Source organism: Rutilus rutilus (genome assembly GCF_951802725.1).
Source record: "Rutilus rutilus genome assembly, chromosome: 2".
In the NCBI taxonomy this organism is placed as follows: Eukaryota; Metazoa; Chordata; class Actinopteri; order Cypriniformes; family Leuciscidae; genus Rutilus; species Rutilus rutilus.
In genome coordinates, this window is record NC_140210.1 from 51,631,341 (window position 1) to 51,658,951 (window position 27,611).

The following is a 27,611-nucleotide window of genomic DNA, read 5'->3' on the forward strand; positions in this document are numbered from 1 at the left end:
AGACACATCTCGTCTCATATGTGCTCGTTCAATCCCTCAAACTGCCACCAGAGGTCACCATCTCCTGCGACTGACATGAAAGTGAAAGTGGAAGTGAAAGTGAAAGTGACACGTGACGGCCAAGTATGGTAACCCATACTTGGAATTTGACCTCTGCTTTTAACCCATCCAAGTTAATGCACACACATTAGGAGCAGAGTAGTGAGTAGTTAACACACACACACTGCAAACGTGGATACACACACCCAGAGCAGCGGGCAGCCTTTGTGTGGCGCCCGGGGAGCGATTAGGGGTTAGGTGCCTTGCTCAAGGGCACCTCAGTCATTTCCCACCGGCTCTGGAATTGAACCAGCAACCTTTGGGTTACCAGTCCAACTCCCTAACCACTAGGCCATGACTGCCCATCAACCTTGATGAGCCTCACCTGTAAATCACTATCATTCATCTTCATTCATCTTCACAATTATTCATCTTCATCTTACAGAAAAAGATCATCATTTCTGTTTAAGTGGGTTTAGTTCAGTAATGTTGTTCTCTTGTTGAGGAAGGGACAGTGATATTTCTGTTGCTGGTCATTAATAAACAGTGTTAACCACACAAAGCTTCACTGTAAAGCTAAAGTGCTTGTGTTAAAACAGTCAGTCATTTGGTTGCTGTTGATCTGATGAGCTTCAACACGGTAAGACAAACACACTCTTGCTTAAATGAAACTGATGATTATTGCTCATATAACATACGTGTCTTTACATGAGAAATGTTAAGAATAGGGTCATTTACATATACTTGTTTAAATGATGAATATATTAATGCTGTATTATAGATATATGTTTTGCTGATGTGGGTCAGAATGGCTCATCCTCTTCCTCTGATCTTCTTTCTGCTCATGATTCACGGTGAGTCTCTCTTACATTCACATTAGAAACACTCTGATGTTTTATTTAAGGCCTCATGAGCGGCTGATCTGCACTTTCTTCTGTCCTGTTCTCACATATTTCTCTCTCAAACAGGAAGTTTGTGTTGAACATGTCAAACGCTCGTCCCTTTTAGAAATGTCCAGTAGTCTTTTGCTACTAGCTAGTCAGTGTCACATGGTTTAGGGGAGGGACTTTCTCATTGTTTAGAGCATTTGATTGGACAAAAATCACTGTAGCAGCAGATCATGAATATGTTTGGCTCATGTTCTCGGAAGTGAATGTGTACATGTTAAATATGTATCATGTCAAAGGAGTTCACTAGCATAAATGAGCTCTGAGCTGATAGATAAGAACTAAAAGCCACAAAACTAATATTTTGATGTCATTGGGTATTTAATAAATCAACTTTAAGATTATTTTTGTCTTATTTTTCATATATTTCATTATTTGAGAGTGTGTCATGTTGTTCGTGGCTGATTTCTTGGTTCTCTCTTCACTCCTCTGTCTCTGTACATTTACTTCTGCTTTTCTGCAACACCGTCCATCAAAGCTGATGAAGTAATTCACACTGAGATCATTTATTCACATTTATCACTCCATAGATTCTGAGAAGATGAGCTTATATTTCCTGTAATGAGTCGATGTTTCCAATAGTAATACATTATTGTCATATTTTCATGGTCCAGTGTAACTGATAAAACAATATTTTCATAAGTACACTCTAAAAAGAGTTAAAAATGACACATTAAAATTGTGTTAAAAATGACACATGTTGTGTCAGTTTTAACACATGTAGTGTGTGTGCTCAGGCACAACACATGTTGTCAAATGTAACACAATAATTGTGTAAGTAATTTTAACACACAAATAGTGTCAGGTTATTACATACTCAGAATGTTTAAAAATAAAGTGAAAAAATATTAATTATTTAATCAATAGTCGAGTACAGAATGCATGTGCACACAAAGTACAAGACAATGTCTCAAGCTCAATGACTGGACAGACTCACTGTACTGGACATTATTCAGTTATTCACGCTTCAACCCCTAACTGATAATGCTGCTTTTGACAAAAGTTCATGAAGAGATAACAGTTCACCGAGTTTGCACTTTAAATTCAATTAAAATGTGACAAAATATTATTATATATTATATTTAACTAACTTTTATTTACACAGGCCAGTTTGTTTGAGAACACAGCAAACACTGCATACGATGCACATTGATAATGAATGTCGGCACCAGCGGCGGTTTCTTCATTAGGGCGATCGGGCGACGCACCACCAAAGTGTGAAAGGGACTTTCAATCACTATCTCATTCAACCACAGAGTTATGCTAGCAGTCACTCACTGTTGTTCTGCCTCTGGATATAGTCCAATCAGCGCCGAGTCACGTTCTGTGGAGTACCGCCTCTTTTTGGGCGATTTCACGATGGCTGAGAATCGCCCAGAGTGTACCCATAGACTTACATTCAAAGATTTTTTTTTTCGAACTGCAGGCACTGCAATGCATTCTCTATGGGTTCCGGGAGGGCTCGCACTAACGTGCTTTCGTCATCATACGTAACCTTAACTTGTGCAGCGATTGGTGGAAACAAATGTACCTCTATTAGTATTTAGCCATAAGCTGAAGTGACATCCAATAATTTCCTCAGTGCATAACTTACATTTCACGGACATATTCTCCATCTGTAAATGTTAGAAAGTCCAGTTTGCTGTCATGAGTGGGCGAGCTTTCTGCAAGCTATACTTCCGTGAACGAGCGCCGCCGCGTGCATGCGCGCCGAACAGACGGAGCGCAATAGAATAGGAGCGCAATTATTCTGACTAAAATATACATTAGCACTAAATTATAAATATATTTAGCTAAAACATTTGTTGTTGAATATTTGTTGTTGTTGGTGAACATAAATGTGCTAGAGAATTTCAAACCTACATGTGTATTTTTATGATATTAGCTTTTTTTTTTTTTGGTTTAGTAAATTTAACTACTTCTTTAAAAAACTTTATTTTGTTTTTAGATTGTAATGTTGCAATGTTAGAATGTAATGTGATTTGACCCCTTTTTTGGATAGACTGCAGATAGACAGCAAGGTTTCACTATGTTTGTTTTTATAACCTTCAATATGAACATTGTTTGTAGGACAATATCGATCAGGATATTAAATATTTAAAAAAAAAAATTAAATACAGTTTTTTTTTTTTATTCAAATAGAAAAATAATAATTAAATACTCAGATTATACCATACATCGCCATTTAGCCCAAAAATTCAGATTTATTTGGCAATTGGCTATTTCCCAACCCTACCGGCTGAAGTTTTAGCTAAACTTTAGGCTAATGATAGCTACATTATTATCACTGTTAAATTGTTATTTAACAATAAGCCTACATTCAGTCCTGAATTAAAAATTCAGTTTGTTGTGCCCCCCAAAAAATGTTTAGCACCAGCCGCCACTGCTATTGAATGTCTGTAGCCTATAGCCTATAGGCAGTATTTCTGCTCTTTGAAAGTAAAACACATAGCCCTACAAGCACAGGATTCAGGAAAGTTGTTTTTGGGGTACAATATTTATATGTAGGCTATTGCCTATCATGTCCATTTATCCTTTACAGATCAGCTTGTATACTTGTATGGTTAAAAAGCTGCAAATTTCAAGACGATGGCGTCACGTCAGGTCGTCACGTGGGCCACCCGTTTGAAAGTTCAAGACGTTCGGATAGATGTTTGGATAGACGTTCTATCGGTCGGTCGGTCGTTCGGATGTTTGATTTTGGCACGGAGTACTCGCCATAGGAGTACCCGCCATAGGGCAGACGTGCAGACGTAATCCACACGTTAAATTCTAACGTGACGCCGCCGTCACGTCTGTAAAGATCAACAGCTACACGTTATTGACGTGTCTACGTGACGTGATATTTGCGTGTACGTCTCCATATAAAACAAATGGAGACGTACACGCACGTATACACGTGTGTTATCTGTCGTGCTTGTCAGTCTCGTCGCCGAACGGAACATTTCGAGCGCCATAGTCCACTACAGTGGCAAAAGTCCTCTCAGTGCCTAACGTCTCCGCTTTGTGGTGTGTCTGTTGCAAGTGTGTTTAATCGAAGTTTTTTTCAACACACGGACAGTATAATCATCAGCGATGCACGCGATTACATTTAGAAATAGACAAGCTTTGTTTCCAAATGCACCAAGCAATGATCCTTTAAATTTTATTAACTTTTATAAACCCAGCCAATATAATCACAATGAACACATCCAAAATAAAATCTTTAACATGTAGGCTATATAACAACTGCAAAGCATCTAATTTGTAAACAAAATGATTTACGCACTAAATCCAGCATAAACTCACTGAGACTGTCGGCAGTTTCTTTTCCATGCATCATTTAATTATATCCATGTTTGTGGTTAGTTACTGTCAAATCACATAAAAGTGAAATCGCCCTCGAACTCTTCTGTCTTGCCTGCACTCGAGACGGTGATGGGAGCTGAGCTCCACTGAAAGGCTTCTTTCCTATTGGTTGTCGCTCACGAAAATCGCTTCTCATTTGCATAAAGTTGAAATTTAGTTGCTGCGTGTGGTTGTTAAATAAAGTTTCTTGTGTTTATGTCCTCAGTGATATGTTAATAACAATATTAAAATTGAAAACATTATTAAAAAAACTCACTGTTGTAGGTCTCGAAAGAAACTAATGCATTCTGTGATGTAGATTACCTAGATATTACACTTTTTAAAAAATCGAGGGGATGGGGGGCCTACAAAACCTCTCAGCCCCGGGGCCTAACATTAGGTTAAGGCGGCTCTGGGTGTCAGTACTACTTTATTACATAATTGCAAAATTTGTTTACTTTGTTACAATAAATAAATAAATATTTCTCCTGTAACTGCATGCTTTGGATTCTGTGTTCTCCATTTGTCATGTAGTGTCTAACGAATGATCTGTAGTGTTTCTAATATTGACTGATGTGTGTAAGATCTGAAAGCATTGTTTGATTTTGCCAGAAGAGTCAGAGATTCTCTGAATGAGTTTTGAACATTTGCTTTTGTGTTTAAGGTTTTGAGAAAGTGAGTGATGGTTTCAAGAAATGTGTTTTAGCAATTCAGAAAAACTGTAATTGTGCAGCTTGTTGTTTTTGGCTGATTTCTTGGTTCTCTCTTCACTCCTCTGTCTTAAAGTAATTCACACTGAGATTATTTATTCACATTTATCTTATATTTCCTGTAATGAGTCGCTGTTTTCTAATAGTAATAAAGTATTGTTATGTTTTCATGGTCCAATATAACAGATAAAACAACATTTACAGTTTGATGAATTCTGTGTTTCAGGGGTTTCTAGTGATGATTGGGGTGTGAGTTACAGTCCTTCACACATCTGTGCACTAAAGGACTCAACAGTGATAATGAGATGCACTTATACATACCCTACTGGACATCAGATCAAGAAAGTGTTCTGGACCAAAAAAAGTATAGATCCTCCAGATCTGTCTGAGGACCCTGAATACAGTCAGAGGCTTCAGTATCTGGGAGATAAACAGCAGAACTGCACCATCAGACTGAGTCATGTGACACTGAAGGATTCACACATGTACTATTTCAGATTCATCACTGATAAAACTGCAAGCTGGTTTGGTAACCCAGGAGTGACTCTTACTGTCACAGGTGACTTTGATGAGGTTTATCTCTTCTTCTGTGCATTATGTTGAATAATAATCAGTGTATGACAGCAGCACTAGATATAATGTGTGTGTTGTGTTCAGATCTTCAGGTGGAGTCTCCTGAGAGAGTGACAGAGGGAGATTCAGTCACTCTGAGATGTAAAAGCAGCTGCGCTCTGACTGACAGAGCAACATTCATCTGGTACAGAAACTCACAGAAGATATTAACTGAGAATAAATTAATTAACGAACTCTCCATTAATCCAGTCAGAAGAGAGGATTCAGGCAGATATAGCTGTGCTGTAGATGGACACACTCACATCTCTCCTGCTGTTCAGCTCAATGTCATGTGTGAGTGCAGACTGACTTTCTCTCTTTAACCCTCATGCACTTTAGATTTCTGGTTACAGTCTGTGTGGTCCAGGTCAAATTGACCCTAAATGTATTAAACTCCCTAAAAATCACACTGTAAAAAAGAAACTTACAATCAGGTACAAATAATGACCTTTTAATATCAATACTTTTCACACATTTGCAAAGACTAAATATCTGCATTTATGATTTATAAAAATGTTTTTAACCACTAAGACTGTCCCTCCCCAACACACTTGCCATTATACATTTACAACAATAATATCTTAGTCTAACTAAAGTAATCTTGACCAACTATATAGCATTTGAAAGCGTTCAGACTGTAGTTTTCATATTTGGCGACTGATTTTCAAAAGATGTGGTGCCGAATTATAACACATGCTCTCATTCTTTATGTATGTTTTTATATGTTTTAGAGATTTGATTGAAATCAAATATTAACATTACTTCCCAAACCTTACTTCCCAAACTACTTCTGAATAGGATGTTCAATAGGACTACTTCATAAATATATTTTTTTAAAGTATGGAAATATATGGTTAAGATCACTCAATCCATATATGCAAATCGAAGAGTCCTTATATGGTCACCAGAGGAGTCTGGATGTCATTTAGTGGAAAAGTTTGGTACTGCGCTTAAAAAAACGTAATAAAAATATTTTTGAGACATCAACCTAAAATTCGTCACAGAACTTGTTCAGATATTTAGCTTTGATTTTCTTGAAGTTTTAAAGTTGAACATGTTTTGTCAAATATAAATTACAGAGAAGTACCAAGATATATATCATAAATCGCCATTTAACCAAAATATACAGAGATATACATTTTTGGCCATATCACCCAGCCCTAGGATCAAGTAGGAACAGCAGTGACTGACTTCTCTGTGTAAAGCCCTCTCCTTCTCCAAGGGTGCGGGGGATCAGGCGGTTTACACGAGGAGCTGGAAGACAGTGTTTGTGGCATTTCTTAGGGATCCCAATTCATCAGTCACTGACGTAACTCATAGTGATGACTGAATGGGAACGTCTAGGTTACTAATGTAACTCCTGTTCCCTGAAGGAGGGAAGGGAGAAGTTACGTCCCATTGCCACAAAGGAAACGAGGATGCACAAATTAGAAATGAGAAGCACTATAAGTTTCTTCATGCTAGCATGTGTGGAAGTATTGCCCGCTCACCGCTAGTGGTCTTTTGGCATCTCCATGTGGTCCTGTATGGTATCGCACATTGACTTGTAATTATGTATATAAAAAAAACTCTAAACAAATGTAATGTCCTCTCAGTTTTTGCGGTTGCACTATTTACATTCATCGTTAATTAGGAAAAGTTAAAAAAGTTAAAACATCTTGCAGAAAAAACTGTTTTGTGAGAATCTTCCTTAAACTTAATCAAGAACTTGAAAAAAACATTTGTCTGTATTTAAAAGGTTTCAAGCCTCTCAAATTCTAGTCTCAATAGTTTTTCTTCTGTCAACTTTTTAGCTTAAACTTTTTCTTTAACTTTCACTGTTTTTAGCATTAAACTGTGAAAAATTAAACTGGGATGTTTGCTGAAACTGTCCAATAATAACCAACTGCAGCCTTTCCTATAACATTTTCCACCAGCCGTCTCTAATAAATACTTTTACCTGACATCTGTAGATCCTCCAGTGAAACCTGTGATCTCCATCAGTCCATCTGGTGTAATAGTGGAGGGAGATTCAGTGACTCTGAACTGCATCAGTGACTCAAACCCTCCTGCAGAAATCAGCTGGATTAAAGGAGGAACGATTGTAGGATCTGGAAGAATCTACAGCATCTCAAAGATCAGCTCTAATGACAGTGGAGAATACAAGTGCAAGTCTATCAATGAACATGGAGAGAAATACTCTGATGTTGTGACTTTGTGTGTCATGTGTGAGTTTTATGAATCATATTCTGTATTTTAACCACATACTCCTGCTTACTTTCTTATCTGTCAGAATATTTTGTCTGATCTAGTCCTGTTAAACATTGGTGTGTGTTTGTCTGTATTTCAGCAGTCAGATATTTCTCGTCTGTAACTGTCGGTGTTGCTGCTGGTGTCGGTGTTTTACTCGGTGGAGCATCAGGGGCTTTTGTGATGTACATTTGGTAAGAAGTTCATTAAAAAAAAATCTACTTCTGTATATATGAAGAATTACTGTATTACATTTAGATTAAGTGTTACATTTAAAGGTGAACTACTGTAAGTAACTTTTTTACCTTAACTGAACAGCTTCGGAGTCATTGGAATGGTTATATTACTTATTTCGGGTTGAATGGTGGTCGTTTCGCACCCCCCTGGTGCCCGTGAGCGGAAAATTCGCACTTGCAACTTTGGGCCGCCGCGTCAGGAAGTCTCGCGTGATATCAGGTCTCGCGATGTAAACAATTGCTTTACGGCCAAAAGAAATCTGCTCAAATACTGTCATTATTGAGCTCCCTCACGCTGTCCGAACCCGAATGAAGAAGACGTTTTAAAGAATATCCCATCTGCTTTGATGTCGTTGATCTACTAGCCTCTGGTGTCCGAGAATCGCCTACGAGTTTTTACAACAGTGTTGTCAAATATCTATTCCGAAGCTGTGGGGGGAGCTCTAGAGAGAAACCTGCGAGCAAAAAGCGAGAATACAGCGAAGAAATCCCGAAGTTACTGAGCCCCGCTTTAAAGCGGTAGTGCGTAAGCTTTACCTCTTTGTCGCCATCTCTGTTTGAAACCTGAAATTGCAGTTATTTGAGGCGTTAAATGTGTTGTTTATTCATCTTTCTTCTGACAGTCTTACTAAAAGGATGAACAGAAGATCTGCTATGAAGGAGGTGAGATGATCTCAGTTATTCACAGTGTTTTCCTGCAGAGATGTTTCCTACAGCCGCTATGAGCCGTACACAGATATTAAGAGTATAAGACACACGAGTCTCGTGTCCAAACACCCGATTCTTCAGTTCTAGATCCAGTAAAACTGATTTCCATCAAGATCCTCTAAACATTACAGTCAGCATTTAAAACATGAACTCACAATGTGTGTGTCCTTCTGTCTCTCCTGTAGATCTCTGATCCCAATGAAGACACATATACAGCTCTTGAGCTCAAGTCCACGACCTCTGACCTGTACGACACACTCACAGTAAGTGAGACGTCAAAGTCAGATACTCCATCACTGATGATCACATGACCGATCTCTCGCTCTCTTTCACACAGACCGTTGATCGCAGACCTCCTGAAGACTCTTGATCCTCAGAGCTTTTCTAAACATGAGAATCCATCAGTAAGTGTCAGAACCTGCAGCTCTTCTCAATATAATCAATAAAACTCTCTTCAGTATAGTGTGATTGTTTTATGTATCTTGTGAAAGGTTTTATAATGTTGTTGATGAACTTCAGTCAGTCTTTCTTCATCTTATTGTTTGTTCAGATCAACAGGAAGATTCTGCAGTGAGAGGCGGAGCACAAATGAACCAATCCTGAGCTCTGTGGGCGGAGCCACTGATGATTGACAGGGATCCTCAGTGATGAGTCACAAGAGATTAATTTCTGTATAGTTTAAGAAACATGATGTAACAGTGGAATTAAATGAAAGTTAAAAGCTGGTGAATTGTTATTGTCTAAATATATGTTAAAATTAAGTCAAAACACCTAAAGTGATGTTCAGTTGTGGCAAACAATCTACGCTTTCTCATTTTACAACATTTTCCTGCTTCTAAATCATAACTGATCATTTTATTCTGACAATGGAAAATGTATCTTCTTTTTTTTTTTGCTCTCAAAGTGCTCAATATAATCAGCTTCTGTTATTCTGTCTTTTGTGTTCCTGTAACTCTCGCTTTAAATGTTTTTAAGTTGTATTTGTGATCATCTCATATATGCTTGTACAAACCTTAAGGGCTCATAGATACTGATTTTATATATATATATATTGATTCTCACAAGCTACTGGGTATTGATTCGATATGATTGATATTAAAAAATATTAAAATTGTAAGTGACAAAACATGGGTTTCTGCATCACTTTTATTGGTTTTTAATACTTTTTTCATGTTTGCTCCAAAACACCCCTGACATTTAGCTGGAGTTTGTTGGTGTGATATGCCTTTAAGTCTTTTTTTTTTTTTTTTTTTTTATAATTTAGAAAATCACATACCAATTTAAGAAATAACTGGTTTTGACATTGGCATTGTTAAACCTGTAAGAAAAAGTATTGGTATCGGATTAAAATAAAAAGTTTGTAATCGCCCATCCCTAACAATCCCTCAAACTGCCACCAGAGGTCACATCTCCTGCGTCTGACATCAACCTCGATGAGCCTCACCTGTAAATCACTATCATTCATCTTCATTCTTCAACAAAGAAAAAGATCATCATTTTTATTTAGTTTTAGTCCTATTGTTGTCTTGTTGAAGGAGAGGAATTTACAGTTAAAGACCAGGACCAGATATGATGAATGAAGACCAGGAGTCAGAAGTGCAGTCAATTGATGAAAGTTTTCCTGAAGAAAGTTTGCAGTTTCATCAGCAGAATCAGCTTCAATACTCAGCAAGGAGTTCATAGGCCGTTCTGTCGTACATTCCCATTTTCACACCAATAATACTCTCACATAAGCATGAAGCTACGTCATTATTTCAGGTTGAATGATTCTGATTAGCTAAGAAATAGATACATTTAGAAAATATCCACACATGGACTGATAAAGCATATCTCCATCAGTTATACAGCTGACACCAGGACCCTGAGTTAGAGGACTGCGTTTCGAGGCGCCTGTTTGTAGACAGGGGCGCAACTACCCAGTGTCAGAGGGGTATGCAGCAACAATTTAGCTTTATCCATCTTTTTCGACGACAATCATGACAACTCACTACTCGTACCTGCTCGCTCAGTGCTCACGGCGTATAATCTTCCCATAATCTTATGAGGGCGCCTACTCTAGTCTGTTAGTCCTCTAAAATGTTATATAACATTGAGGAAATGCAGAAATGATTTAGAAACGCACAACAGCAGCTACATATAGAAAATACCAAAAAAAGAATAATAGCATATAGCACCACATATAGCACTTTTTGCCAGCCACAGCGCCACTGTTTGTAGAGAACAACAAGTTATTTTGTCTCCCCAGGGTGCCAATACTGTAGTGTAAAAGGAATACTAGCACACACACACACACACACACACACACACACACACACACAAATACACAGGATACAGAGCTTCTTCAAGGTTGAAGTTGGTCGAACTCTGGCTCTAAACAAGATATACTTGTTTTGGGGAAAGTTTTAACAATGTTAATTTGGTGATTTTTCTGTCCATAAGAACCGGCAAAAGTAATGATTATGAATATGTAAAATATAGCAAGGAGACATTTTATTGTTTATTAATAAACAAGTGTTTTCTGTGTCGGCTGCAAAGATGAAGTTGACGATGCTGACTCACGATCTTCGCAGTAGTGAACGCGCCAGAGAGAAATGCACATTTCATACGGACTACATAGTTTTGTTTTGTTTTGAATTGTTCTGTTTAAAAGTAGAGATTTCAAGCTTTCTGTAGACAATAGATATATTTCTCAGGTCTGTGAGGCAAGTATGCTGAGTTTCGGTTCATTTATGAGACGAGCTCCAGTTCACGCGCCGGCGCCTCCGTGATTATCTATTGTCTGCTATATTTACTTATTATTTATTAAATCCAGGCAATTGGTTGATGAAACATTGATTAAAATTAACATACAATTAATACAAAACAAAATTCACTTTAAAGAAAGGCTCTGTGCTTTCTGTTTGAGGTCTCTGTGAAAGTTTTAAAGCAGTCTTTTAGTGCCGCTTTCAGAGCGCTCACGTCCGTAACCGGGAACTGACACGTCCGTAAAAACATTGTTTTTTCCTCATAAATGTGAACACGAAAAATAAAATAAAATAAATATAGCTTATTATGTTCTGTAGAGAGCTAACCCTTCTTCATCCGGTGGGTATTATTACTTTTGGTCTGAGCAGTGTAATGCGCTACTTGCACAACTACTTCCTTGTTCTAAGTATTACATATCACTCGTTTCTGGTTATGGCAATGGCTACCATGGCTACTTACTCGCTGTCTCCAGGATCTTCCGAAGATCAGTGTTAATGATGTTCATCGTTTTTGCAAAAAAAAACAAGCAAAGCCCCATCAAGCAAGCTGGAGAAAGGTTTTATATTGTATGCCGCCTCGTATATACACAGTTACGAGGGTAAGAAAAAACCCTAAGGTTCCAAAGTTTTCAATGCTATGACTGTTAGCTAGCGTCTAACAGCCTAGATTATGTTTAACAGATAACGGTATACGTTAGTTTTTTCAGCTAACGTTAACGTCATGTACTTGTGTTGGTATCAAATAGAGACAGGCTGACAGGGGAAATCAGCATTAGGGCCTGGTGTTACAGGTCGATGAGGAAGAATGAACCACCACACAGTTTAATAGTAGGCTAGAGGCTTAGGGTTAACTGTTGTGAAAGCCCAGTACAAGTGTTCATGTGTTCAGATGTGTTCCATGTTCTTTAAAAATAATAAAAATAAGGAGGTTTTGCAGAAGAATCTGAAATCTGTAATTTTGCTATAAATAATGACATAAATCCAAGTAGTTACACTATAAGCTGGTCCTGCAAAGCCACCCTGTTTATCTTTCTACTAACATTAACACACTACTAACATCTACTAACTTTTACTTTACTTTCAGAAAGTCTTTATACTTAAAGGAGTCATAATGTTGTGTTACCTTGGATACCCAATGCTCTATTATAGTCTTTCAGGCACTTCTAAAAAAGAAAAGTGGAAAAAAAATCAACACAGAGCTCCTCAGACCCTTATTTCTAAAGGCATTATTGTCTCGCGAGATCTGATGCGATGTTTTGGCTGTCGTGGACGGTCATTATAATAATGCAAATGAGGGGCGCGTTGATTGGTCGTAGAAAAAATACACCATTTCCAGATACATTCTTACAGAAGCCCCACTAACTGAAAGCTATTTTCAAACTGCATGTTTTGCATGAGTTTGGCTAATAATGTTTAGTGGTATATTGTTTTCATACTTGCATTTAAACAGTTTTAGCCACTGAGCATGGACTCCTGTACCGTCACTACTGTAGCTGCTAGTGTAAAACAAAGTCGAAAGATGTGGCTAGCATTCGTAGAGTCCATTCCCCGTGTTTACCTCGAAGGTAACGTTACATACAATAGCCGCATTAGCAGTTAGCTGCTATTTGTTAACCACAGTAGAGCAATAAAAACACAGTCTTACCTTTTCAATTTCTGGCAATTCCCTGATGGTTGGGATGGCACCTTTTCCCAAACGGAGCTTCGAGGCCAAGTTCGCCTGATACTGCCCCAAATTTGTAAAAGATTCCGGTGTAAAATGTTTAGCACACACACCTAACGATACGCCACTTGAAAGAGTTGTTGGGACAGCGTCATTAAAAATGAATTTCCTCCACTGTTCCCTGATAGTTTCGTCCGTTTTTGGTAGATAAAACACATTTGCATGTTGTTTGTGGCAGTCACCCACAGAGCATCTCAGGTGTGCACTCGATTTCTCCATCTTTCTCGAGTCAACTAAACTGAATCTGAGGGGGAGAGGGGGAGAGGGGCGGGCTTCCCGCGGCATAGGTTTGCGGTGTCCATATTTGGTATATCCTCCCCCGTCTTGACGTCAAGAGGGGGAAGAAATCAAAATCTCGTTTTTTCGTGCGCGTGCACGTGGCCTTTTTTTACAAACCCTGAGGTAAACAAACGCTTCACTTTTAAATATCGGCTTCCCGGCCAGTGTACAATCATTATGCAATCATAACATACATTGATTCTCGTGGAAAAGTGAAATTTCTACATTATGACTCCTTTAATTATAGTAATATAGTATAGTATATTATAGTATATATATATAGTAATTATACTTATTTTTTTATAGGTTGGACTTCGGGATGCTTCGCCTGTGGTGGGTAACGCACAGCAAGTGCTCATGTGTGGGCCCTTTACCAGATCCTTGTATGTTCAGAGTTGTGGAGGCATATGCAGAATTCAGCCTTGAGGACAAGCCACTTGCTACCACCATGAACATGACATCTGAAAAGCCACTTGTAGAGAGTGCATTTGGGTTGGTCCAGGAAGGAAGTGCATTGTCTTTCCAACAGCCTCTGTTAACATCACGATACATCACCCTACATGATGAACCACCGAGTCCTCCTTTGCCTCTAGAAGGATATTATCTAGCTCCAACTGAATGTACATTTGTTTGTAGTGAGGAAGAGTCCTTACACTTACAAAGTCTGAACATGACATTAGATATGGCTCAGAAAATTGAGGAGGCAACACTTGACCAAAGCTCTTGTCCTGAGTGGCATGACCTTCGCAAACCAAGGGCAACAGCCTCTAGATTTCGGGAGATGTGCCATGTCAGAGGCCTGAGTTCTGCAGAGTCCCTCGCCGAACGCACCATCAGGGGAAGCAGGCAGACAGCAGAAATGAGACGAGGCGCAGAAATGGAGTCAGAGGTAACAGTTGAGTACAGCAAGTTGACAAATGTTAACTACTCACCTTGTGGTTTAATTGTTCATCCTGATGCCCCCTGGATTGGTGCATCCCCTGATGGTGTAGTGTTCGATCCCACTGAACACCCTCAATTTCGGCTTGTTAAAATCAAATGCCCTAATGTCAAAAACTTTGTTGACTGCAAATATTTGCAAATGGAGTATGGGGCAATTCCTCAAAAAAAAAAAAAAAAAACTGGTCTCCGGAATGCAGTGGTGTGACTTTGTGGTGTGGGCTCAGGAAGATTATTTTGTGCAGCGCATCTACAGTGACACAGCCATGCATAAAGTTATTAGAGAGAAGGTCGATTATTTTTACTTTTACACATACAGTACATGCATAAATACTTGTCAATGAAACATTAATTTTGTAAAAAAAAAAAAAAAAAAGCCAGTGAAACAGTACTGATACAAATGTGTTTATTGTAAATGTACAGTACAAAAAGTGATCTTTATGAGAGATTGTTACTACTTTTTACAAATATTTATTCAGAGGTCTTGTCTTAAAAATATTTCAATAAAACCACAAAAATTTTGATTATACAGAGTTGTACAATAAATGTTATAAATAAGAGTTGAATGGATTGTCAACAAGAATAAAAAGTCAATTATTAACAACTATTTTTGGTTTATTTACTGAAGAGTAGAAATGACAGGGCATTTGTTGACCCATGTCTTAACTAATGCCTTGTTTTGATAATTTGAGAACAAGCATGCAACTGTAAAGAGCTGATTGATGTTTACAGTATGGGGAAGCAGGATGACACCATCAAACAGTTTATTTTATATTTTATACTGCACCAGGTGGCGCTATCCCAATGAGGCCTTTCATTGTGCAGTGAGATTTGTAGTTTGAGTACATTTCACTCTGGAGTAGTGGGGAGGATGGAGTCTGACATCTGAGTTCAGTGCAATCGAGGATCACCTGTGATCACCTTCTCCCATAAGACCATCTCTGGTATAAAGCAGGCTTTAGGTGATCGTCAGCTCCTAACGTCCGGTCTGAAGCTGCTGGCCTGAAACTGCAGTCACGTATATAGTTCTGCAGTCAGACACATCTCGTCTCATATGTGCTCGTTCAATCCCTCAAACTGCCACCAGAGGTCACCATCTCCTGCGACTGACATCAACCTTGATGAGCCTCACCTGTAAATCACTATCATTCATCCTCATTCATCTTCACAATTATTCATCTTCAACTTACAGAAAAAAGATCATAATTTCTGTTTAAGTAGGTTTAGTTCAGTAATGTTGTTCTCTTGTTGAGGGAGGGACTGTGATATTTCTGTCGCTGGTCATTAATAAACAGTGTTAACCACACAAAGCTTCACTGTAAAGCTAAAGTGCTTGTGTTAAAACAGTCAGTCATTTGGTTGCTGTTGATCTGATGAGCTTCAACACGGTAAGACAAACACACTCTTGCTTAAATGAAACTGATGATTATTGCTCATATAACATATGTGTCTTTACATGAGAAATGTTTAGAATAGGGTGATTTACATATACTTGTTTAAGTAATGATTATATTAACGCAAGTATTCATTACTAAAATTGTTTCTGCCTTAAATTATTACATTGTTTAAATTAATACATTTTTAGCTAACTGTGAATTTGTATATGTACATTTCTGAAATGCATAACTTAGACAGTTTCCTCTGATAACAGTTCACTCTAAATTGTAATGTGGACTCGTGTATTTTCTGTAAAGCTGCTGTGAAATGATGTGTATTGTGAAAAGCGCTATACAAATAAATGTGAATTGAATTGAATGCTGTATTATAGATATATGTTATGCTGATGTGGGTCAGAATGGCTCCTCCTCTTCCTCTGATCTTCTTTCTGCTCATGATTCACGGTGAGTCTCTCTTACATTCACATTAGAAACACTCTGATGTTTTATTTAAGGCCTCATGAGCGGCTGATCTGCACTTTCTTCTGTCCTGTTCTCACATATTTCTCTCTGAAACAGGAAGTTTGTGTTGAACATGTCAAACGCTCCTTTTAGAAATGTCCAGTAGTCATTTGCTACTTGCTAGTCAGTGTCACACATTCTCAGAAAAAAAGGTACGAAAGCTGACACTGGGGCTGTACCTTTTTAAAAGGTACATTTTTGTACCTAAAGGGGGCATATTGGTACCTAAAAGGGACATATTGGTACCTAAAAGGGACAAAAGTGTACCTTTTGAAAAGGTACAGCCCCAGTGACAGCTTTCGTACCTTTTTTTCTGAGAGTGCATGGTTTAGGGGGGAGGGACTTTCTCATTGTTCAGAGCATTTGATTGGACAAAAATCACTTTATCAGCAGATCATGAATATTTTTGGCTCAAGTTCTCAGAAGTGAATGTGTACATGTTAAATATGGATCATGTCAAAGGAGTTCACTAGCATAAATGAGCTCTGAGCTGATATAAGAACTAAAATCCACAAAACTAATATTTTGATGTCATTGGGTATTTACTAAATCAACTTTGATTATTTTCTTCATCTTATTTTTCATATATTTCATTATTTGAGAGTGCGTCATGTTGTTCGTGGCTGATTTCTTGGTTCTCTCTTCACTCCTCTGTCTCTGTACGTTTACTTCTGCTTTTCTGCAACACCGTCCATCAAAGCTCATCAAAAGATCACTGTAGGACAGGGCTGCCAACTTTTGAGTTTAGTTTAAAGGGAGAATTATGGAAGGGGGGATTGATGGGGTGTAAAAAAAAAAACTAAAAAAACTTGCATCACAATAAGTATATAGTGATTGGCAAAACATTTCCGAATTGTATTATTTAGCCTTAACTCAGCCTGGGACGTCGATTTGCCCAAATAAAATTGGAGAAAAGCTTCTTCATATTACAGAAAATAATTATGTGGTGGGGGCAGAGGAATTGATTGAAATACATATAAGAATTTGGGGAGAACATTCATTTTTAATATATTGAAACGTCCAATCTGAGAAATGGGTAGGGATGACCATTTATTAATTGATTCAGTGATTAATTTAGTTGTATAATTATAATTGCTGGTGGCCAAATTATTTATGTCTGCGGTGATATTAATACCAAGATATTTAAAACCTTCATGAGCATTTTTAAAGGGGGTCTGGAAGGAGGTGTGAGACGTTCTGATTCTTTTAGAAATAGGATCATAGATTTTGATTCATTCACTTTATAACCTGAAAAAGACCCAAATGATTTAATTAGGCCCAATAAAGAAGTCACAGATGTATAAGATTGGACAGAAATAATATAATGTCATCAGCATATAAAGCTATTTTATTTTCAAGACCGCCAATTGTAATCCCTGATATATCTCCATTTCTTCGCACTGCAATAGCGGAAAGCGGAAATGGTTTAGAGATTATATTATTAGTCAATATCTCTGCTGTGGGATTTGAATATACATTTTTATACATTTTATAAAATACGGACTGATACCAAAACAAGAGAGGGTATCAAAAAGATAGTCCCACTCCACCCTATCAGAAGCCTTCTCGGCATCTAAAGAAACTAAAGCCGTATCCGAGACTCCTTTTGTAGAGTGTATGACATTTAACCCATACACAAAAGAATATGTAAATATATTTTAAAGTGTCAAAAAGTGGCATATATTCCAAATACATTGACGTTGTCCACTTATATTTATCATTTTGAAATATATTCTGAAATATAACAAAAATATATGATGTTAAGTGTGAAATATATTTACATTTATAACATGTAATGTAAAATATATGACAAAATATATGGTCATAAAATGTTTAGCTTGCTAAAGAAGGGTCGAAAATGTATTTTGATCATAGTAATTCCTCTACCTTTTCCCCTATACACAACAGTAGGCTACCATATTTCACTACTGTATTATGACACACAGCTATAATAAATACTGTACTTACATTTAAATGACTGCAATGTAAAATGACAGATAGTTGCTTTCCTAGGACTATTAGGCCATATTAGGTGGCACGTACCAAACACTAAGTGCAATTATTAGATAATAATGAAGTCATTTAAATATTGAAAATATGCACAATATTTATGATGCAAGTATAACAATGATACTCCAACAGTGAAGTGCACTTAAACAATAGATAGAACTCAGTGTCTAACACTGCATACACACATTATTAAATATCTGTATTCAATTCAGTAAAAATAAGGAAAAAAAACTCTGCATTCTGTGTGTTGTTTCCTACATAAAATTGTCATTTTCGGCCAATAAAGTCAGTAAAGGGGCAGCCGTGGCCTACTGGTTAGGGCTTTGGGCTTCGGGCTTGTAACCGAAGGGTTGCCGGTTTGATCCCCGACCAGTAGGAAAAATGTGGATGGGTGAAGTAGAGCACTGCTCTCCCATTCCCACATCTACAGCTGAAGTGGTCTATCTAAAAAATAAACTGAAAATGTGTTGTTTGTTTGTGAAAATGTTGACTTTTTAAATTTCTAAATATATTTAACTAAAATATATTTATTGGGCCAATTTCAAATATTTGCATATATTCCAAAAATATATTCTGAAAATATATTTCAAATACATTTATTTTGTGTATGGGAACACACGACGTATATTATGAAAAGCTTGTCTACCTTTTATAAAGCCATTTTGATCAGGATCAATCAGTAAAGGTAAATACTTATGAAGTTTACTGGCTAAAACTTTAGCAATTATCTTAGTGTCTGAATTTAAAAGACTAATGGGTCTGTAAGAGCCACATCTCGTAGGATCTTTCCCTGGTTTAAGAATTAAAGTTATGAGGGCTGAACGCAAGGAAAAAGGAAGTTCTCCATTACTGAATGATTCATTCGTCATGTCAATCATTGGGGTTATCAATTTGTTGTGAAAGATCTTATAGATGTCTATAGGTAGACCATCGGGACCTGGTGCTTCCCCACTATTCATACAATTAATGGCTGCATTCAGGTCTGCTTCTTCAATTGGTTGATCCAATACTTTGGAGTCTTCCTCAGACAGTGACAGAATCTGAATCTGATCCATAAGTGTTTTATAATGATGGGTATTCTCCGGAGGTGTCGATTTATAAAGATCTTCATAATATTTTCTAAAAGCATTATTAATTTCAGTTGGGACCGTGGTCATTTGTCCATCTATAGTTTCTATCTTGTTAATCCCCCCTTCATTTTGTTGAGCCTTAATTCGCCGTGCCAATAACCTTCCAGTGTTTTCTCCTTGGTCATAATATGTTTGTTCAAGCCTAGTAATATTAGCCGCAGCTTTATTAGTAGAAATGTCATTCAATTCTGCTATGTCTCAGTTCAGGAGTATCTTGTTTGAAAATTTCTTCTTCTAAATCCTTGATACTCTGTTACAATTCAATCATTTTAAGGGCAGATTTGTTTGTCTTAGAACTAGTAAAGCTGATTTGCCCCCTAAAATAGGCCTTAAATGCCTCCCATCGTATTGAAACAGACGTTTGTATTAAACTCAAAAAATATGTCAATTTGATTTCCAACAAAATCAAGAAACTCAGGGTTATGTAGCCACTTTATATGTAGACGCCATCTAGATGGGCTTTTAATTATGGTTCTGAGAGTATATTTCAGCGATAATGCAGCATGATCTGATAAAACAATACTACTATATTTACAGTTAGATATATAATCAATCAAGCCCTTTGAAATAAGAAAATAGTATATTCTGGAGTAAGTATGGAAAGATGAGGAATAGCAAGAAAATGATTTCTTTGTTGGGTTTTGAGGCCTCCAGACATCACTTAAATTAAGGTATTTGATGCATTGATTAATTATGTTCCTACTTTGCGAATGTGAAGTGTCAATACCTGTGGAACGGTCCAAATTAGGATCTAAGGTACAATTAAAGTCACCAGCGACTGCTGTAATTTTGTTCCACGTCACATTTACAAGCGCCAAAACGATATTTATTCTTTTAATTTCGTAACAAATTGTACAGAATCTGAGAGCAGATCATTTGTTTCATATCAAAAGTAACCAGCTCTGTCTTGTCTGTCAGTGTCAGAGGTGTAAAGTCCAGGTTCAGAAAGTAAAAGTCCTCCTCAGTATTTTGTTCCTGGATTTGTTAATTAGCACAGTTTTTCAGCCAGGAGAGAGAACTAATTAGTCAAATCAGATTTCTACTTTCTGACCCCTGGACTATACACCTCTGGTCAGTGTCACTGCGATTTTTCTCTGCGTGAGAAAATGTGTGTGTGGCGTGAGAGTGTGTGAAACGTGTCGATTAGAGTCTCAGGCTGAAAGTGTGACAGTTCACAGCCCTGCCCTAGCACTAGATCGTGAATATCTTTTGCTCTTGTTCTCGGAAGTGAATGTGTAGTTAAATATTTATTTAGTCATATTCCAGGATATACAGTTTTTCTGAATTGCTAAAACACTAAACCCACTTCTCTGAACCAAATTCTCAATAGCCTAAACCAATTTGTTGAATAAATCAGTTTTTCTCTAAAACATTAAACAAGTTCAGGAAGTTAAAACACTGTTTGCAAATCTCATGCACTCTTTTTGCAAAACGCTAAACACATTTCTCACTGTGATGCACTTATGTTTCAAAATGCTAAACACAGGCAGGCAAAAGTTAAACACAACTACAACACAGTTGTCATCGTTTACAGACAACGACTCAAAATTGTTCACACTTATTTCTAATGATGAGAGGAAACCAACTGTACAAAATACAAGACAGTTTAAAGTGCCTAGATTTACTCAAAATGTTGCATTGAATGTTGAGAACAACAATGGATGGAAACAATATAAGAGGGAGAGGAGGAAGAGTGTGTGTATAAGAGGAGGAAGAGTGTGAATATGAGTATAAGAGGAGGAAGAGTGTGAGTATGAGGAGGAAGAGTGTGAGTATAAGAGGAGGAGGAGGAAGAGTGAGTATAAGAGGAGGAAGAGTGTGAATATGAGTATAAGAGGAGGAAGAGTGTGAGTATAAGAGGAGGAAGAGTGTGAGTATAAGAGGAGGAGGAGGAAGAGTGTGAGTATAAGAGGAGGAGGAGGAAGAGTGTGAGTATAAGAGGAGGAGGAGGAAGAGTGTGAGTATAAGAGGAGGAAGAGTGTGAGTATAAGAGGAGGAAGAGTGTGAGTATAGAGGAAGAGTGTGTGTATAAGAGGAGGAAGAGTGTGTGTATAAGAGGAGGAAGAGTGTGTGTATAAGAGGAGGAAGAGTATGAGTGTAAAAGGAGGAAGAGTGTGAGTATAAGAGGAGGAAGAGTGTGAGTATAAGAGGAGGAAGAGTGTGTGAACGAGGAGATGAACGAGGAGGAAGAGGAAGAGGAAGGTGTGGAGAATGTTGTCAAGGCTGGATCTGCTTCAGGGTTTTCCTCTTCTCCTGCAGAGATGATATTCTCCGGCCGGACCGACATGAAGACGTGAAGCTGAAGCAGAATAAATCTCTCTCACTGACCTTGATTCTGCAGTTGCTCAACTCTTCTGACTGTACTTTACAGTAACATGCTTTTCATTTACAGTTTTTTACTGTAACCTTTTGGGCTTCTGCAGTTGGTCACTGTATTTCACAGTATGCAAATGCTGAATATACAGACATTCCATACTATACAATATTCAGTACAATACTATACAGTACTTGCAGTGCATACAGTATTTATTCACTCACCACTGTCAGGTGTCAGTACTACTTTATTATGTAATTGCAAAATTTGTTTACTTTGTTACAATATATAAATAAATATTTCTCCTGTAACTGCCTGCTTTGGATTCTGTGTTCTCCATTTGTCATGTAGTGTCTAACGAATGATCTGTAGTGTTTCTAATATTGACTGATGTGTGTAAGATCTGAAAGCATTGTTTGATTTTGCCAGAAGAGTCAGAGATTCTCTGAATGAGTTTTGAACATTTGCTTTTGTGTTTAAGGTTTTGAGAAAGTGAGTGATGGTTTCAAGAAATGTGTTTTAGCAATTCAGAAAAACTGTAATTGTGCAGCTTGTTGTTTTTGGCTGATTTCTTGGTTCTCTCTTCACTCCTCTGTCTTAAAGTAATTCACACTGAGATTATTTATTTACATTTATCTTATATTTCCTGTAATGAGTCGCTGTTTTCAAATAGTAATAAAGTATTGTCATGTTTTCATGGCCCAATATAACAGATAAAACTACATTTACAGTTTGATGAATTCTGTGTTTCAGGGGTTTCTAGTGATTATAAAGGTTGGGGTGTGAGTTACAGTCCTTCACACATCTGTGCACTAAAGGACTCAACAGTGATAATGAGATGCACTTATACATACCCTACTGGACATCAGATCAAGAAAGTGTTCTGGACAAAAGGCCCAATTCAAAGGTGGTGGGGTGTTGAGCCTCCAGATCTGTCTGTGGACCCTGAATACAGTCAGAGGCTTCAGTATCTGGGAGATAAACAGCAGAACTGCACCGTCAGACTGAGTCATGTGACACTGAAGGATTCACACATGTACTATTTCAAATTCATCACTGATAAAGAAAAATGGACTGGTAATCCAGGAGTGACTCTTACTGTCACAGATCATTTTGGTGAGGTTTATCTCTTCTTCTGTGCATTATGTTGAATAATAATCAGTGTATGACAGCAGCACTAGATATAATGTGTGTGTTGTGTGTTCAGATCTTCAGGTGGAGTCTCCTGAGAGAGTGACAGAGGGAGATTCAGTCACTCTGAGATGTAAAAGCAGCTGCGCTCTGACTGACAGAGCAACATTCATCTGGTACAGAAACTCACAGCCATTAACTGAGAGAAGAGACAGAAACAATGAACTCCTGCTGCAGTCAGTCAGAAGAGAGGATTCAGGCAGATATAGCTGTGCTGTAGACGGACACACTCACATCTCTCCTGCTGTTCAGCTCAATGTCATGTGTGAGTACAGATTCATTTATTCTTTTTAAGATTAGGAGATCGTGTTTGAATTAGATGATTTGAGGTTTTAATTTTTGTACTTTTTAGACCCTCCAAAGAACGTCTCAGTGTCCATCAGTCCATCTGGTGTAATAGTGGAGGGAAATTCAGTGACTCTGAACTGCATCAGTGACTCAAACCCTCCTGCAGAAATCAGCTGGATTAAAGGAGGAACGATTGTAGGATCTGGAAGAATCTACAACATCTCAAAGATCAGCTCTGATGACAGTGGAGAATACAAGTGCAAGTCCATCAATGAACATGGAGAGAAATACTCTGATACTGTGACTTTAAACGTCATGTGTGAGTTAATGATAGTTCAGTAACTGTGACATTAAATCCTCGAAATGTCTGTGATGTCAAGTTTAATATGATTGTTAATGATATCAATATTTATCTGTGTTAGACTCTCCCAGGAACGTCTCAGTGTCCATCAGTCCATCTGGTGTAATAGTGGAGGGAGATTCAGTGACTCTGAACTGCATCAGTGACTCAAACCCTCCTGCAGAAATCAGCTGGATTAAAGGAGGAACGATTGTAGGATCTGGAAGAATCTTCAGCACCTCAAAGATCAGATCTGATGACAGTGGAGAATACAAGTGCAAGTCCATCAATGAACATGGAGAGAAATACTCTGATGCTGTGACTTTAAACGTCATGTGTGAGTTAATGATCACCAGCACAATGTTCAAAAACTTAAAAATCATCATTTTCTAATATGTGTTGTGAATTTTCATTTTTGTCTGTAGACCGTCCCAGGAGCGTCTCAGTGTTGATGAGTGGATCTGGTGTAATAGTGGAGGGAGATTCAGTGACTCTGAACTGCATCAGTGACTCAAACCCTCCTGCTCTGAACTTCAGCTGGTTTAAGGAGAATGAAACCTCAGCTGTTGGATCTGGACAGAGTTTCAGTGCACTACAGAGTGGACGCTTCTACTGTCAGGCTCACAATCAACATGGATCTCAGAGATCAGACGCTGTAACTGTCACTGTTAAAGGTAGAGCGGCTCATATACTTACATTACTCTTTCTAAAGTGACTCAAATGAATCTGTTCAGATGTTTTACTCTTTTGTCTCAGTTGCAGGACGTCTGGTGATATTATACATATCCATTGGAGGGGTTTGTGGAGCTGCAGTTATCATTACGATGTTAGTGATTTGGTAAGATGTGTGTCTGTGGTACTCTCTCGTGTGTGTGAATGAATGACTGAGGTAGAAAGTTGTTAATTCAGTGAGACGTCATGATGAACGTGAACTAAGGCAAAATTTCCCATCCTATCTTTCGTTAGTTATTGAATAATGAAATCTGAAGCTCATTACTGCAGTAAATCCTGAAGATAGACCAGATTTCATCACATTCAAAGAGAAATACCATTAGTTAAAATCATATCTGTGTATTAAACATCAAATAGGTTCTGATTGGGTGTAATTGTTTCAAATCATTGTCTTTAAAGGGGAACCAGGAGGATGAAAAAGAGAAATGACACACAGGAATCTCAGGTGAGAAATGAGAGTTTTTCAGTAGTTTACTAAATTCATTTGTAACTAAAAGTGAAAGTCTGAATTAGTGACTTTTTCTAGTGAGTTGTTTATAGACATTATTTATCTTCTCATTATTCTGTTTTTTCTTTAATGGCAAAGATGAATCATTCCAGACCTGATCATGACAGACACAATGCTTATGATGTTGAATTGAGTGATCCTGTGTATGAGAATGTAACGGTAAGTGTTTCTTACAGAAGACTAAACTCTCTTCACCTTTAGTCAAAAGAAATGAAACGCTCAATGTCAGTGTGAACATATCTATATTGACTAAGTATATGGGAATTTAAATAACACACTCCTGTTTTTACTTTGTCTTCATTCATAAAGGCTGCTCAACTTGATAATTGTAAACCTGAACTGGACTCGTCTCTGTATGAAAATCTTCCAGTAAGTAAGAATACCCACTAGATAGAGACAAAACCCAATCTATTAGCCTTTCCTCTTGACACATGTTGTTTATGCGTTTATTTTAATATTTCAGTATTAAAGTTTTCACTTTCTTTCTTTCTTATTCAGACTAACAAGAAGAGGCTGTAGTGTTTTGAACACAGTAAATATTACAGCCTTTATGCATCTCTTTGTGGGAGGAGCCCTGAATGATTGACAGGAGTGTCATGATGACGTGTGACTGAAGTAATCGGCGATCATTTTATAGATGGATGTGTGATAATGAAAGTAAACGCTTAATGAATTTATGTAAAACTGTGTAATCACTATAGTGTGTTTCTCGTTATGCTTTTATATCATGTATGAATCTTACTTCATTTAGATTATTAATGTTTTTGACCGTGAGTATCGGTATTGTTCATGTTTCCAATAAAAGGCTTTAGTGTAAAATTCCACACTTTTCTGTCATTCAATAAATCAAGAATAACAGCATAAGAAATATTAAAGACCATTACACTTAGAAAAAAATAGATCAAACTACATAAGATTATTAATAGAAGGATTACTGTTAAAAGTCCTTAACCAGCGCGGACGCACTGAAGCGTTTTTGTTTTTTTATTAAAAATCAGATCACAGAATGGTATTTAATACACAGCAACTTACGTTTCAACTTATTCCTTCTACGACGATGAAAACAGTTCAAACAGAAACAAGTTGTGAGTGACTAACCGAAACACAGGTCACTCGAGCTCTACTTCGGGTTTTCAGTCTCCCGCTCGGAGCGATACTGCAGCCAGCCAGAGAAAACACGGCCGATAATAACAATAACTTTATTTTCTATAGTGCCTTTAAAAGAGCTTCTCAAAGCGCTCACAGTATAAGACAATACAAGTAAAGTATACGGTGAGAGCTCAACGCGCTGCAACTGAAGAAAACACATGCAAATAGAAAAACACCTGCAAATTAAGAAAACATCTTCATCAGTTTCACAACACATGTGTGCTCCAAATACTCACAACACAACCAAATACAGAAACGCGCTCCAAATACTCACAACACAACCAAATACAGAAACGCGCTGCAAATAGGACAGAACACAACGGAAATGTTTCCGGGGAACTCAATAAGTGACGGACCCGGCTGGGACGTGCTTACAGCTGTCTACTTTTATTATTATTTATTTTTTTGCAAAACATACAGATATGACACGTTTATGACATACAACTTTGTATACAATATACAAAATGTATTTACAATATGTTCAATGTCATAAGAATACTAAAAAGAACAATGAGCTGAAGACTAAAATAAATAAATAAATAAAGATAGAGAAAAAGAATATGAGGGAAAGACATTAATCTATACATCAGTTACATTGTACACATTTTGTCATGTTATGTTAAAATAAGTTTCATAAGAAATGTTAGAATGCAGGGTCCAAATATGAGATGGCAAGTTTTAAAGTTGAGACACTCACACACAGATATAACGCATATTTTAAAAACTTTGTTGTATAAAATGTATATTTATTTGCAACAGTTATGTTAACAGCAATAATACTATATTTCTGGTAAGAACAGCTATTCAGCTGATGGACACGCGCTGCGTTGTCATGGGAACATCCCAGGTGAAAATACTGAGGAAATTACGTTGTCTTTCGTTGCTCCCTTCACAGGGTTGCCAACTTTGGGACTTTGGCTGGAGTGAGACTCTGTAAAACATCAGTGCGCGCGCGTAACCCTAACCCTAATTTTAAAAACATCAGTCCTTGTTTACTTATATAGCCTAAACCCTGATTTATGAAAAAAAAGAGTTTTTTTCAAAATGTACAATTAATTTATTGATTGCACTATAAAAAAATAAAGATAGAGGTGATTAAATAACAAACATGTAAAACAACAACATCAAAACAAAAGGGACACATAATAGTTACTCCACCTCCCCAGAAAACCACAACACAAGTTCCCCACATTAGGCCTGTTGTAGCCTGTAGTGGCAGTGTTGGCCTGCTTCACCACCTCTGCAGGAGCTCGTATCTGAAGCAGGGTTCGATCCGTTCATGAACATTCATTGCGTTTGTCACGTGACAAATGAACGAAAGACTCGTAAAGTAATCATTTATGTTCCCTGTAAATTATTTTTGAATGCATTATAATGATTTCTTCATTCAGAATATGATAAAGACTGATGTGTTCGGGGAATTTGGCTGTTAAAAGTATAACATTTAAAGCCTCTTAAATGAATGAAATGACTCGAAAAAAGATTTGTTCATTTTAATGAACGAGATCGAACAAACGAGTGAGTAAAATGATCCGAACTTCCCATCACTCACAGGGTG

General features: G+C 37.5%; 2 protein-coding genes and 1 long non-coding RNA gene across 3 annotated transcripts in view; all 3 read left to right on the plus strand.

Annotated features, from left to right (window-relative positions):
- Positions 1–6,919, plus strand: part of LOC311279612 (B-cell receptor CD22-like) — a gene marked incomplete at its 3' end in the record, with an annotated part of 58,950 nt that extends 52,031 nt beyond the window's left edge. Inside the window, exons 3-4 of the mRNA XM_084391235.1 lie at positions 5,250–5,582; positions 6,858–6,919. Of these exons, the coding sequence (XP_084247361.1) occupies positions 5,250–5,582; positions 6,858–6,919 (395 nt within the window). The remainder of the gene's footprint in view (positions 1–5,249; positions 5,583–6,857) is intronic.
- Positions 6,920–7,964: 1,045 nt separating this feature from the next.
- Positions 7,965–9,636, plus strand: LOC311280857. The gene is made up of 5 exons (XR_014625741.1): positions 7,965–8,058; positions 8,724–8,763; positions 8,994–9,071; positions 9,146–9,212; positions 9,359–9,636. It is a non-coding gene; the product is annotated as an uncharacterized lncRNA (long non-coding RNA).
- A 6,215-nt stretch (positions 9,637–15,851) lies between these two features.
- Positions 15,852–25,726, plus strand: LOC311283612 (B-cell receptor CD22-like). Its single transcript, XM_084398129.1, has 12 exons — positions 15,852–15,881; positions 16,262–16,334; positions 22,599–22,961; positions 23,053–23,301; positions 23,389–23,643; positions 23,747–24,001; positions 24,090–24,338; positions 24,421–24,502; positions 24,796–24,841; positions 24,983–25,063; positions 25,214–25,273; positions 25,403–25,726. The coding sequence occupies exons 1-12, from the start codon at positions 15,867–15,869 to the stop codon at positions 25,421–25,423; spliced, it is 1,749 nt and encodes a 582-aa protein (XP_084254255.1). The 5' UTR covers positions 15,852–15,866; the 3' UTR covers positions 25,424–25,726.
- Positions 25,727–27,611: the final 1,885 nt, after the last annotated feature.

Bases quoted from the DNA above. Each gene is read 5' to 3' on its own strand.
- LOC311283612 (XM_084398129.1), top strand. The intron at 23,644-23,746 runs GTGAGTTAATGA...TATCTGTGTTAG, and splicing joins TGTGACTTTAAACGTCATGT to ACTCTCCCAGGAACGTCTCA. The intron at 24,842-24,982 runs GTGAGAAATGAG...TTAATGGCAAAG, and splicing joins ATGACACACAGGAATCTCAG to ATGAATCATTCCAGACCTGA.